General features: G+C 36.4%; 1 protein-coding gene across 2 annotated transcripts in view; it reads right to left on the bottom strand.

Annotated features, from left to right (window-relative positions):
* ERBB4 (erb-b2 receptor tyrosine kinase 4) overlaps positions 1–12,851 on the bottom strand; it is a 510,543-nt gene that overhangs the window by 115,953 nt on the left and 381,739 nt on the right. For both annotated transcript variants that reach the window (XM_072418550.1, XM_072418551.1), the window contains exons 10-13: positions 9,326–9,399; positions 8,571–8,661; positions 2,230–2,429; positions 519–651 (exon numbers count right to left, since the gene is read on the bottom strand). In XM_072418550.1, coding sequence (XP_072274651.1) covers positions 519–651; positions 2,230–2,429; positions 8,571–8,661; positions 9,326–9,399 — 498 coding nt within the window. The remainder of the gene's footprint in view (positions 1–518; positions 652–2,229; positions 2,430–8,570; positions 8,662–9,325; positions 9,400–12,851) is intronic.

Here is a 12,851-nt window from a genome sequence, read left to right as displayed (position 1 = left end):
GCACTGATAAGCAATAAAGAAAGAAGAAAGGTGAAAATGAACATTTGATTTTAAACAAGGGTAATTGTTTATGATACACAGTGCTACAGCAAACTAAATGTGTATATGTGCTGCCTTTTTCTGCCAGTTTGAGCTTTTATCAAATATAGGGTAATACCTAGACGAAGTTAGGTAATTACACTGCTAAAACTTTTAAAATACATTTAACAATGTGTTAATAAATACATATTTCATTCATTGGTGTGTTATATCTGCCTGGTGTACAGATTTATAGAAGTAGACGGTTCAGAGGATTAGGAATAATGGTTGTGGACAGGTAAGCCAGTGATATAGATTCAAAGGGATCATCAGGTCCTTGGTAATGTGCAGATGTAATTTCAACACCCAAGCAATTCAAGATGTGAACAAAAAGCCCAGTGTATCTTCAGGGTATAGGAGTTTACCAAGGTATATACATTGTTTTTCTAATGATAAGTTTGTTATTACAATAAATTATTATTCCCTTAATCGTTACTTGCCCAGAACGAAGGTTGCAGGATCGGACACATGTTTTGCCTCGGCTAAAATATTTACAGGACAGGCACTGATCAGGCCCAGGTCCCCAACAACCAGCAGCAGAACAAAGAGGATGACACACCATTCCTTCAGCAGCTAAGAGAAAACAGAAAAAGAATCATCCTTTTGGTGGAACGCAAGCCATGGATTCTCATGTGAGAAGGGGTAATAGGCTGCATCTTAAGTCCCGAGACCGTAATGACAACCATTACACTGTAAATTAAACCTAGAAGTATATGAGAAAATACACCAATTAGACTCTAGAGATTAATTAGCCTAATGAACTGGAAGATTCTACATGCCACCCTACATGCTTTGTTTACTCCCAGGACACCATGAAGTAAGCAGTATCATATCCATTAAGTCCCACGTGCTTTTAAACCACATATTTAAAAATAGGTATTGAATGTAGGCTTAGCTAATGAAACAAGATAATACTTATATTATATTAAATACAATTTATTGTAGATAGCAATAAATATATAATGTTGATGAAGATTTGGTATTATGTTCTGTTTAAGAAAATATAGCCTGGAAGTTTAAGGATAAGTCCAAGCATTTTTTCTAGATATTTCTGCTTTAAAAAAAGATGGACAGTCCAAAAAAATTGCATAAAGTTGGACCACCTTTAGCTTTGAATATAGCACACATTCAGAGTGATACTGTTTTGATAGGCTTATGTCACAACATTTATTTCTGTCCAGAGATGCAATTATTTTTCACCAATATCCTGTATTGATAATTGGAGCATTGGACCACTGTGTTAAATCTCAAAGATTCTCAATTGGGTTAAGGTCTGGACTCTGTGGTGGCCAGTCTATGTGTGAAAATAATGTTCTATACGCCCTGAACTCTTTCAAAATCTGAGCCCAATGAATTCTGGCATTGTCAACTTGGAATGTGCATGTTCCCCCAGGAGAGAAATAAAACATTCTGGTCATTCATTATATTCAAGTAGTCAGCTGACTTCATTTTTTGGCACATAACATTGCTGAAAACCCCAAATTTTAACATGGTCCCCACAGGCTTGAGGTCTCCTTTTATGTCCTGACAGTGTATTGGAAATATCCAATACATATTTGTTGATACCTAGACACTGTACTATTATGGACAGTTAGCATCTTCTTCTATAGACATTTTGTAAGATAAGATGTGTGCCATAACATAGTATACTATGATAGAGAAAATAATTGCACATGTGTATGCAGCTTTATCTTCTCTTCCACAGATACAACAGTAAGGGTTTAGATGTGCTTTAAAGATACTTGATTGTATGTAAATTAAAATTAGTCTAACCTGTTCAGCCCACACATAACAATTTGGTCCTCTTCTTGCTATTTATTCTCTTGCCTAGTTCAGAAAGTTTTTTTATTTAAATTGTACAATCACCTTGCCAAAATCATAGAAGTATAAGGTGTTTTTTGATTTGTTGTTGTATGGAGCACATGATCCATGAAGACATTTTATGTTTTTTACAATCATCCTATGATTAGGTACACTTTAATTCAGTGTGTGCACATGAGATGTATTGATATAGCACTATTAGCAATATAAAGAATGGTGCATGCATTAGTTCTATTGAGTTTACAGCAGAACTGCTAGTTATGAATCATTCTTTTACTTTTATAACATAACCAATAAAGCACTACAGGAAATTAGTCATCTGATACTTACTGCAGTTTTCAGCTTTTTTGTTGTCCCTGATGGTGGTTTTCTGGCTAGTTGTCCTGAATAGTGAAGTCCAATTGATGGTATTGTAGTAGCAGAGGTTGTGGTTGTCAGTGATATAGACATTACCTGCGCTGATCTCTTTGAGGGACTGGAGTTTCAGTGAAGTAAGGCTTTGTTGCTTGAGGATTAGCAAAGAAATCCCACTGTGGAGAAAAAGATGTATAAAAAATAGGCCCGAAAATAACAAATTAGTAATATCAATTTTGCAACTAGAATTTCACAAATAACCTTTATTACTTGTATTTAGTTTTTCCTCCAAGGAAACCCTTTACATTTTTTAAGACGTCCAAACAGCAAAATCATAGAGGTGATGGGGTCTATGGATTCCAGTGGTCTAAAACTATTCTACAATGGGGTTTTTTGTAAAATAAATCATTATAGACAAATACAAATAGGGGGCATCTAAGATGCCTGTGCCTGAAAAATGTCTTAAAGAAGGGAAAAGGGTCAGCTGCTACATTGCTTAGGAACTCAATCTACCCTAATCCTTTTCTGTTTTAAAATTTGTACATATGCTTTTAAAATGGAGAATCCATCATCAACCTCATCACATGTATGCCTCCAAGACTGCCCCGACTCTCTTGAATCGTCTTCCTCATCCTATTCGGCATGCTCCTATTTTCTGCTCATTTAAAAGAGAACATAAAAGCCATCTTTTCAAACTTGCCTACCCATCTTTTTCAGTCTCTTAATACCCCCCACCCCCTTAATGTATGCTACTGCCCCCACCTCTTAGATTGTAAGCTCTTTTGGGCAGGGTCCTCTCCTCCTCCTGTGTCACTGTCTGTATCTGTCTGTCATTTGCAACCCCTATTTATTGTACAACGCTGTGTAATATGTTGGCTCTATATAAATCCTGTTTATAAATAATAATAATAATAAAATAGAAGGGTGTATTTTTCTACATTGGGATATAAATATATATTATATTTGTATTAATATTTATATTATATATACTATTGCGTGTCATCTGATCTTCACACAAGCAGCTTGCATTCTAGTCTTCAGAAAGCTGCTTTTTGCTTGGAGCTTAGAAAAAGACAATATTTTCTCCTGAACATGATAAATAAATAAAGAAAATGTATACACTATTTGAATATTATTTTTACTGTGACCAGAGAAAATTTTATATAAGATGTTAGTAATAAGTAGATTTATTGTCTGATTTATTACTGAACAGAGCACAATAGACAGTCAGATATCAGATATAAGAGGATGTGCATGGTTGCTATGGGTACGTCACACAAATGTTCTTTTCCCTAAGTTATGTAACAAAACCCAGAATGTAAATTATTTTTATTTTCAAAAGAAATTGTTTCCGTATTAGAAGAATTATATGGGAATCTAACATGATTACTGACTAATGTTTAAAGATAACCTAACATATGTCTTTGGAATATGAGGAGCTTAGTAGACATAATCTTATACATTTGTACAACCATTTAAATCTTGTTTCTTTGTACAGTTTGTTGTTATATATTGTTAATATTGGTACAAACATATTTGCAAACTGTTGATAGATTCTGTGATACCTGCAGTAGGCACAAAGTTGTGTGATTAGATCTAAATTCTTATAAGCAATAAAGCTGACTCGTGTTCCAATATCTAGGCCTCATACTTGGTAAACTTACTAGGCCCAATTCCTCCATGTGTAACAGGTTCACCATTGCAAAATCAAAATCTTTCGGACAATTAACAGGTACAGAGGTATAAATTAAAATGTATATGGGATACAATAAAACATTTAGCAAAGTAAGTATATAAAAATGTAAAAGTGATTAAAAACAAACTTGCATGTGTAAAATTTACAACAATAAGCTAAAACAATACCAAGCTGGAAAAAAGGAGAAACAAAATAAAAACCAGGAGCATTCTTTAGGCTAAATCATAATCTACAGTCTACAGTGTCAGAGGCATCTGAAGGGTCAAGAAAAATGAAAAGTATATAATATCCCTGAGAAAAAAATTAGAAAAAAAGACAAAGAAATATATCAGTTGCTTCAGTCATTTAGCCTTCAGATGAGTGAACAGTGCAATAATCTGACACTGTATATGAGATGTTTGGAGTTATGAACAGGTTGGTTGTTTTACTGTTACAAGGAAAAAGAAAGCGCAATGTAGGTCTGTGACCTAAAGGTATGATCCAAATTTGTCTGTTCTCTTGTAAAAATCCATTGTTCTTCAAATCACACAAAATGAAGGCCGTTTTTCAGTAGGCTGAGAACATTGGTAAGAGTACCAAGGGTTCCTGTAAGGCAGGACCAAGGGCTTCCATGTGATGGTATTGTGCCTAGGCACATTAGACTCTTACAAAAGAATTGAGAAAATGGAGGTCAAGCAAATTTTTTTAGTTTTTTTCCTAAATTTCTGTGTTAAGGATGGTAGTCACTAAGACAAATAGAGTAAATTTTCCTTGAACTGAAAACCTAGATGTCTCTGCTCTAAAAGCTCAAAAAGTTGCACCAATGCTGCCAGACGTAGGTTTATGAGAACCTGGAGCTTAACCCAGTTCATTCTAAGAGGACACTGAGCTGTACACGAATTATGTCATCCTAAGCAGAAATTCATTGCTTCCAACATGAACAGATAGTCTATAAGTGGGTGTATCTTTGGAGACTCTGTTTTTCCATATTGATTCATTACAATACATGTCTTTTATTATATTATAATTAGTGTATGGCTTGTGTCCTATTAAATGTGCTAGGGTAAATGTCCCTAACAGGACAAAGACAGCACCATAATACCCAAAAGGGGTAATCTATAACTTCACAAACCAAAGGTGCTAAAGTAAGGAAAGAAGAGTAGCTCACCTTCTCCAACTTGGGTTAAATAATACTTTTCAATGCTAGCCTCAAATTAATTACAGGATCATAGAAAACACAGTCAAGATAAAGGGATTTTTAGGCAGGCAATAGTAATTGATATTGTGGGCCTGATTTAATAAAGCTCCTCAAGGCTGGAGAGAATACACTTTCATCAGTGAAGCTGGGTGATCCAACAAACCTGGAATGGATTCCTTAAAAGTCATTTGCTATTTGTTAGCAAATGTTTTCAATTTTGGATCAGATCCATTCCAGGTTTGCTGAATCCCCAAGATTCACTGATGAAAGTGTATTCTCTCCAATCTTGGAGAGCTTTATTGAATCAGCCCTTGTGACTTGATACAAGAACAGATACGAAACTATATAAAGCATACCTCAAACAAAACACAAAATAATGTTAGTAGTAGGAAGTATGAAGTCTCTTTTTACGGCTTCCTCAGGGACGTTTATGGGATTTTACTGGTTACAGTACAATATAGTAAAAAAAAATCTTTACGTCAAGAAGTATGACTTGAAAGGTGAAATAAAAACAAATGTATAGTTAAGGATTTAAAATGGCTGAGGTTGTGTTGTAGAGTGAAGTAGTCTCTGTTGAATCCAATGTGTAGGTGAGAATTTAGAACAGTTAATATTATAGATAAGTGGCTGATATGGGTGAATAGTTTAGAAGGAGATGAGTAAGGGAGAAGAAAGACTTAAAGTTAGATAATAGAATTAATGTGGTGGAAATCTAGGTTGTATGATAAATATGGTATAAGATATAAGGTATAATAAGGTATGTAATAAGCGGTTTGTCTGATGATTTGTTTTCCTGTATCTCAGTGACTTCAGTCTAAAAAAGCCTCCTCTCCTGACTGTGTTTTCTATGTTCCTCACAAATCAAAGCCCAAAAACCAAAGCAGCCTCTTAACCACTCAATAGTCATTCTTGCTATAAAGGAATTCCATAATACTTCAGAAAGTATATTTTACTCAAATGCCTATGCACTCGCCTGCCAAAATCAATGATAACCGCACATTTGCATTATACATAAAATAAACTGCCAGCCCAGAATTGTTTAACTATATAACTTTGCAATGTAGACTATAATTGTGAATAACTACAAGTAATTTAAAACAGTAATAATAATTTGGAGTATAAACAATACACAGAAAAACAATGGAGACAAAGAGAAGCCTAAAGCATTGACCTCAGCTTCCTCCTGTTGGGTAATAGCTCTTTTAACGATATAGAGAAGGTGTGATATTTACCAATTCATCCACCCAATTTATATAGGGTCATCAGTTTTCCCATATATGTAAATAGTTTTTGTATTGCCAAATGAATTTTAATTATGTACAGGACTTCTGTGTTCACTTTATTACTGCAATGCAATAAAACCAGGCCCAGGCCCTTTCCTGCATTCTGTAATTGGACAATATATAAGCAGTTGCACAGTGACTCCACTCTTGCCACTTGACAGCAATCCAAGTACTAGACCATCGTCTATTAGTTTAGGTGCCACTGTGCAGAGGATTACAGAAGGTGTAAAAACTTGAAGACATAATCAGGGATTGGTGCTATGTAAAGATGCATATAGGAAAAAGCAAGGGTTTTTCAAAAGTTCCCCTTAAGTTCACACAGCTTTACACTGCGGCTGTATTTTAGATTCTCATTTACCTGCTTATGCTACTTCAATATGGATTAGGAAATGATCCTTTAAGCACATTGTCCATCATAGGTTTGCACTGGTGATGACTGGAGAGTGCCTATTTCTCCTTCCTAGGAACCTCCTTATTCTTTTACATTCATGGGCAATAGTAAATTTGCACATGCAGTACGTCCAACCCTGTGGCTTTTCTGTCTCCTCTTCCTTATTTCATATAGTCATATATAGATATAATTGAGCAAGTTCCCTTCGTATTTTAGTTTCTAAAAGCTGTGAGATGCAGCTGCTTCTAAGAAGGGGAGTCGGGCCAATGTCTAATACGTTACCATTGCCACGGTTTATTTAATAGCACAGGTCGATGTTCACAGCCTGGGTTCAGTTTAGATCTGTTTACTTCCCTCTATTATCCTGCAAAGCTTAAACTACTAAAGGGGACACCTGCTATTTCAGAGAGTGCTACCCCACGGGTGCTTTAAATCAAAAATGCTTTTGCCGTCACCACTCTAGACAGCCAGAATGAGAGTCTGCTGGCTTGTTGGCTGCTGAGGATTCAGTGTTTTATAACTTCTCAGCCAAGGCCATCATTAAATGTGCCCCCTGCCCTTCCTTCTCAGCCTCAGCCCTGCAGAGACACATAATTATTCTCAGCACTGGTGTACACTATGGCATAACCTCTGTGTACGCACCTGCTTTCTTCTGTCTGCGCTGAGGAACACAGCAAACTCTAATACAGTAATTGCGGAGTCTTGTGGGATTTAAAAAGAAAAGTTAATGCTGCATCAGAGCATTGTGCACTGACTACTGAAGTCCAGAGATCTCCTAATGATTAAAATGTAGGCTATTTCTCACAGATGATACATGAAAACAGAACTAACAGACAATTGTTATCGTCCATATCAGTCATTTACATTCCTTGTAAGCTCCTCTGAGCAAGTAACATGACTATGGACTATAGCACTGTGTAATATGTCAGCGCTATATAAACACAAAGAATAATGCTTGGGCCATTGCCCACTTTTAAAACCACAACATGAATGTGTTAAATTGTAATTGGCAAATATCTCTGTAAACGTAAACATTACAGCATTATCTACAAAAATATGCTTTACCTTTTACAATAAGTAACTGTTTCCCTTAAGGAGGACTGGGCTAGGGGAGGCAAAAGTAATGAGTTATATTAAAACAGACCTGTCATCGCATTTTTAACATTATATAAAGGGTGGCTTTTATATAATAGAAAAAAAATGTTTTAATAGTTTTTTAAAGTTTTTGGGGATATCCGCAACCTCTTGGGATACTTCTGCCACATACTGTATCCCAGGGTTCTGTGGGCTGCAATTTTTTACATTTGGAGAAAGGGTTTAAGTACTAAGTGCAAAATCCATTTTGTGGCAGCTTTATAAAATGAATGCAACACCTATTTTTCAGAGCTGCCCCCGGTCACTGCTCCACTCCTAGTTACAATAACTAGCAGCATTATTCTAGCCACTTTCTGTGAGCAATTAGAGAGATCTACCATCACTTTTTGAACTGCTGACTGGTCTCCATTTGCCTGATGAAGGAGTTCTTAGAAGCTCCAAAATGTCCTTACTTTTTCTTGTGACTATTAAATGTGCTCTTATCTAAGATCACTGTACCTGATGAAGGACTCCTGCTAAGCTCTGAATGTTTCCTCCTTTCCTTGTGACTATAAAATGTGCTCTTATCTATAAGCATTTGGGTGTGATGAATCCTACCATAGAATCCAAGGACATAATGAGATTATTAATCCACACAGGTTTACTTTGTGTGCAACTTCATCCATTATTTCTTACCTGTATAAATCCCGACCTCCAATGCTGACCAGATTGGAAAACACACTGAGATCTGTCATATTCTTTGGCCAGGACTGTATATTAAGATAACCTGTAGATATTAAAAAACAATTGCTATTAGGATTTTTTTTGCAACTTTGCAACTTTATACAACATAAAGTATCTCTACATTTTATTTTCCTAATTTTGGATAGAGTGGGGGAAAGGACAGAATCACCATTGGACTGTTGTCTGTGTTCCTCCTGGGGATATTTATCCTCTCTGTTCGACCTGATGATCACTTGCCACCAGGTTAAAAAGTGCAAAATGTTACCGTTGTAATCCGAAAGTTGAAATAAAATCATCCAATGGATAAAACCTGTTCCTCTGACAACTTTAGAGAGATTTACTGTTGTGCCTCACCAAAAAATACAGTTCTCCCCAGTAGAACAGAAGACAGCTAACAAAAAAAAAAGAGGTTTTAAATAATTCCTATTCTACCAAAAACAAAATAAAAATTAGGCTTTAGAATCACTTTCAAAAACTTTTTCAGTCAGCAGCAAAGATCCTAAAACATGGTATAGAATTTTGTAATCACATTATTCTTAAAACATGCAACACGTTTGAGTCATGAAATAAAATACCAAAAAACTGTAAGCATTTGGCTGAAGGTTTTCTAGAACTTATGACAAATTATATCACATTTTTATATAGCTAATACAAGTTATCGGTAGACCAATTCAAAGGTATTTGGTCCCAAAACAGAAGCTGTGTACCTGTGATTTCTCTAACAGTGCGGAAGATATTTAATTTTTCCGGATCCAGTGCAGCTATGTTGTGATATGCATCCCTAGAGAAATACAAAAGATGTGTTATAAATCTTTAGTTTTTTTTTTGGACAGCATGGAGCAAACTCAACAACTGCAGTGCATTGTAACAAACACAAGAGGGCTCCTAAAAATCCAATCTTTTGTATTGCTCATATGGCCAGGCAATTTTCACTTGATGTTTTATACACATAGGTGTCAGGAACGGGAGCATCCTGAAAAATGACAATTCTCCGGAGTGTACAGTGAGCATTGATATCACTTGTTTGCTTTCAATTAAATATTTGTGTTTAAGACCATCTATTGCAAAGTACAAACAGCTGCACCATAAAAATAAAAGAATTGCATATAATATTATAAAAAGCATAAAATGCTATATGTCTAGGAATTGATAAAGCAAAATTAAACAAAAATTACCCAACCAATAAAATTATTTTACCTGTCTGACCTCTCTAACATAATAAAATATAAAATGTGTTTGTTACAGGTTACTGTGCTTTTAACATCATTTTTAATAAATACGCTCAGTTGCATTTAGAAGCCTTTGTATATATATATATATATATATTTATAATTTTTTTTTTAATAAGCAGTGAAATTTAACAGCATACTCTGCTGAAACACTAACAATACACTGATGTTCTGTAAAACTAAACTTTACAATGCTTATAAACCACATTGTACTTCTTTTCATGGCTATTTTAAAATCATTCTATAACAGAAATGTGTGAAGTTAAGGCGGTGCAGTATGTTTCTGCACCCATAATCAAGGCTTAGTAGTAAGAAGTTTGAGGTTTAGAAAACTGAAGCAAAGCTCTATTTGCCCAAACCTTATACTGGATCTCTAGTTAGTTTTGAGTGTACTTACATCTCAACCCTAAATTTAAAGAATGAGCTGCAATACACTGGGTGCTGTGCCCTGCATACCTAGTGCTCTAAGGTTTAGTACTGCTGACCTCCTGGGTTAATGATTTCCAGAATCATTCAACCCATTTTCCGTGGGCTCATGTGGCCATGTACTGCTCCGTCCAGAAGAAAGAAACAACCACTGCCACCACTGAGGAGTAAAAACTTGTCATGTCACTGGACTGGCAGGATTGTATACCATAATAAAAATGGAACCATGGAACTGTAAAGAGAGGAATGGTGATCTATTATTGGTATCAGTAGGAAGAATTGAGCCCAACCTTTAGTGACAGTGGTAGGAACTATGCCAAATTGCCAAACAGTGAGAGAACTAGTAACCTATCAATGGTGTCAATGGAGGAGTTCTGATCCCCCTTTAATGTCTGTTGAAGGATTTATGGCCACTCGTTAGTGTCAGTGAAATAGTCATTGGATGAGTTGTTAGACAATTTTGGTGTTAATGGTAGCAACTGAGCCCAGTTGTTGTTGACATTGAGAGGAATAGTGACCCGTCATTGTTGGTGTCAGCAGCAGAAACTGTGCCTGATACTGTCACACGTAGCCCCCCAACATAATAACTTTGCAGAGTAGCTGGAAAAAACATACCAGCTAAATAACACTTCTAGTCAATATGTGTAGAGTCATAGGTCATAAATTGTTCAATGGACCAGAGAGGGCCAACAGACGAAAAATGATTACATGGGAAACTTTTTATCTGCCTTTCTATATATTTGTCTGTTTGTCTATCTATCTACTTTAAAATGTACAACAACTGTTAAAATAGAGCACACGTGAAAGTCACCAGGTCAGTTTATAAAATAGCTTCAGGCTTTATAACGACATTCCAAGTTGTTACAGGATTTGCGGAGCAGCACCTATTAGCATCTCCCACCCCTCCCTGTGTGAACTCCTGCCCTGTAAGACTGCACGTTCAATTCCAGTGGCTCTGAAATAACTGTGAAAGCTAAGCCAATTCACTTATAATTATTTCAGAGTCCCATAGTAACAGTGACCTGCCAGAACCTTACTCCTTTAGTATTCCTCAGTCACAGTGTCCTGACAGGACCTCATCACTTCTCCATTCTTTCTCTTTAATCTCTGAAGTGAGACAGTTACAAGGGAATATATATTTTATCTCAAGGTTATTTACAAGTCCAGGATATTGCTCGCACACCAGCTCATTAGCATGATTCATCCTCAGACACCAAAACTTTTTTTTCCCTCGCTTGCTAAAAATCACTTGGCGATTCTTCTGAAATTAAATTCCATTTCAAGCAGAGACCCAGCTGGCATCGACTTTACAAATCCCTAAAGTTTTCTTTTTTATTTCTCTGCTAGAACTAAATTGTATAGTCTTTGGTGTGAGAACCAGCAGGAAAGATGCTTTATTTACAATTAAAATGTCTGCACTCCACGACACGACACTGGTCTATTGTCAGTGCAATTGGTATTTTGCATCATATGTTGCTGAAGGGAGTTCATATCCTCAGACATGCCAAATAGGCCTCCAATATAAATATGAATGATTTAGTATGCAGAGGAAATATCTGTATGTTAGCACTATATTCTGCAACAAAGCATAGGCCTGAGCTGAATGGGTGTATTTTTTTAAAGAAACATACCCAACTTGGTACTGTAGTATAGGCTACTTAGTCTGGAGTAGCCGGGGTTAAGCCGCATACACACATGCAATTCTTGTCGTTGGAAAGGATCTTTCACGATCCTTTCCACGATGCATGAACAAGTGCTGTACATACAGCACCGCTCTGCTCTATGGAGAAGTGAGGGGGAGAACAATGGAGCGGCACCCTGCTGCGCGCTCTCCCCCCTTCTCTTGCATTAGGATCGCTGTTTGTTCATCGCCCGTAGATCCGCCAGGACGGATCCACGGACGATGAATGACGCGGGCTGTACACAACGCCAAATTCTGGCCCGATATCTGCTCGAGCCGATTATCGGGCGAGAAAAATTTGATGTGTGTACGTAGCTTAAGCTATGGGGTTATCTTTAGTTGCTGCAATATCTGTCCTGTACCAAGATACCTCATGATTGCAAGACATCAATACACAATTATACCTAAATAAAAAGACAATTGCATATCTCTGGGTAACCTACATCCTTTCAGGGGATCCCACAGCTCATCATGTACATTATTTTTTTCCTAAGAATCTAATGACACCAGAGGAGCCTACAAACAGTGGTCTACAAACAGTTTAAGTAAATAGACTGCCAGGAGTTTTGGTAGTCATCTAGTATCTAACTTGGCATAGTTAGGCAGGGGGATTATAAATTAGAAGTGTGCTAACATTCCTTGTTGTTTTTGTTTTTTTTGCAGGCATACAACATTTTAGCAGGACAAAAGATGGAAATTATTCGGTTTCAATGGAAGTTTGGGCCCATTTTCTAGATATCTGATTTAATATAATGACCATGCACCCAACATTGGTGGTATCAATGAATTGAAAAAACACCCAGCATTGGTGGTATAACGGAAAGAAATAAGCTCTTACCATTGGTGATGTCCATGGGAGAAGGTAAAACCTCCAGATACAGATGTTTTTTTTTTAAA

The sequence above is a fragment of the Pyxicephalus adspersus genome, chromosome 7, assembly GCF_032062135.1.
Source record: "Pyxicephalus adspersus chromosome 7, UCB_Pads_2.0, whole genome shotgun sequence".
Lineage (NCBI taxonomy): Eukaryota > Metazoa > Chordata > Amphibia > Anura > Pyxicephalidae > Pyxicephalus > Pyxicephalus adspersus.
Note: the sequence above shows the minus strand (reverse complement) of the source record. Positions and strands in the feature narration are given on the sequence as shown.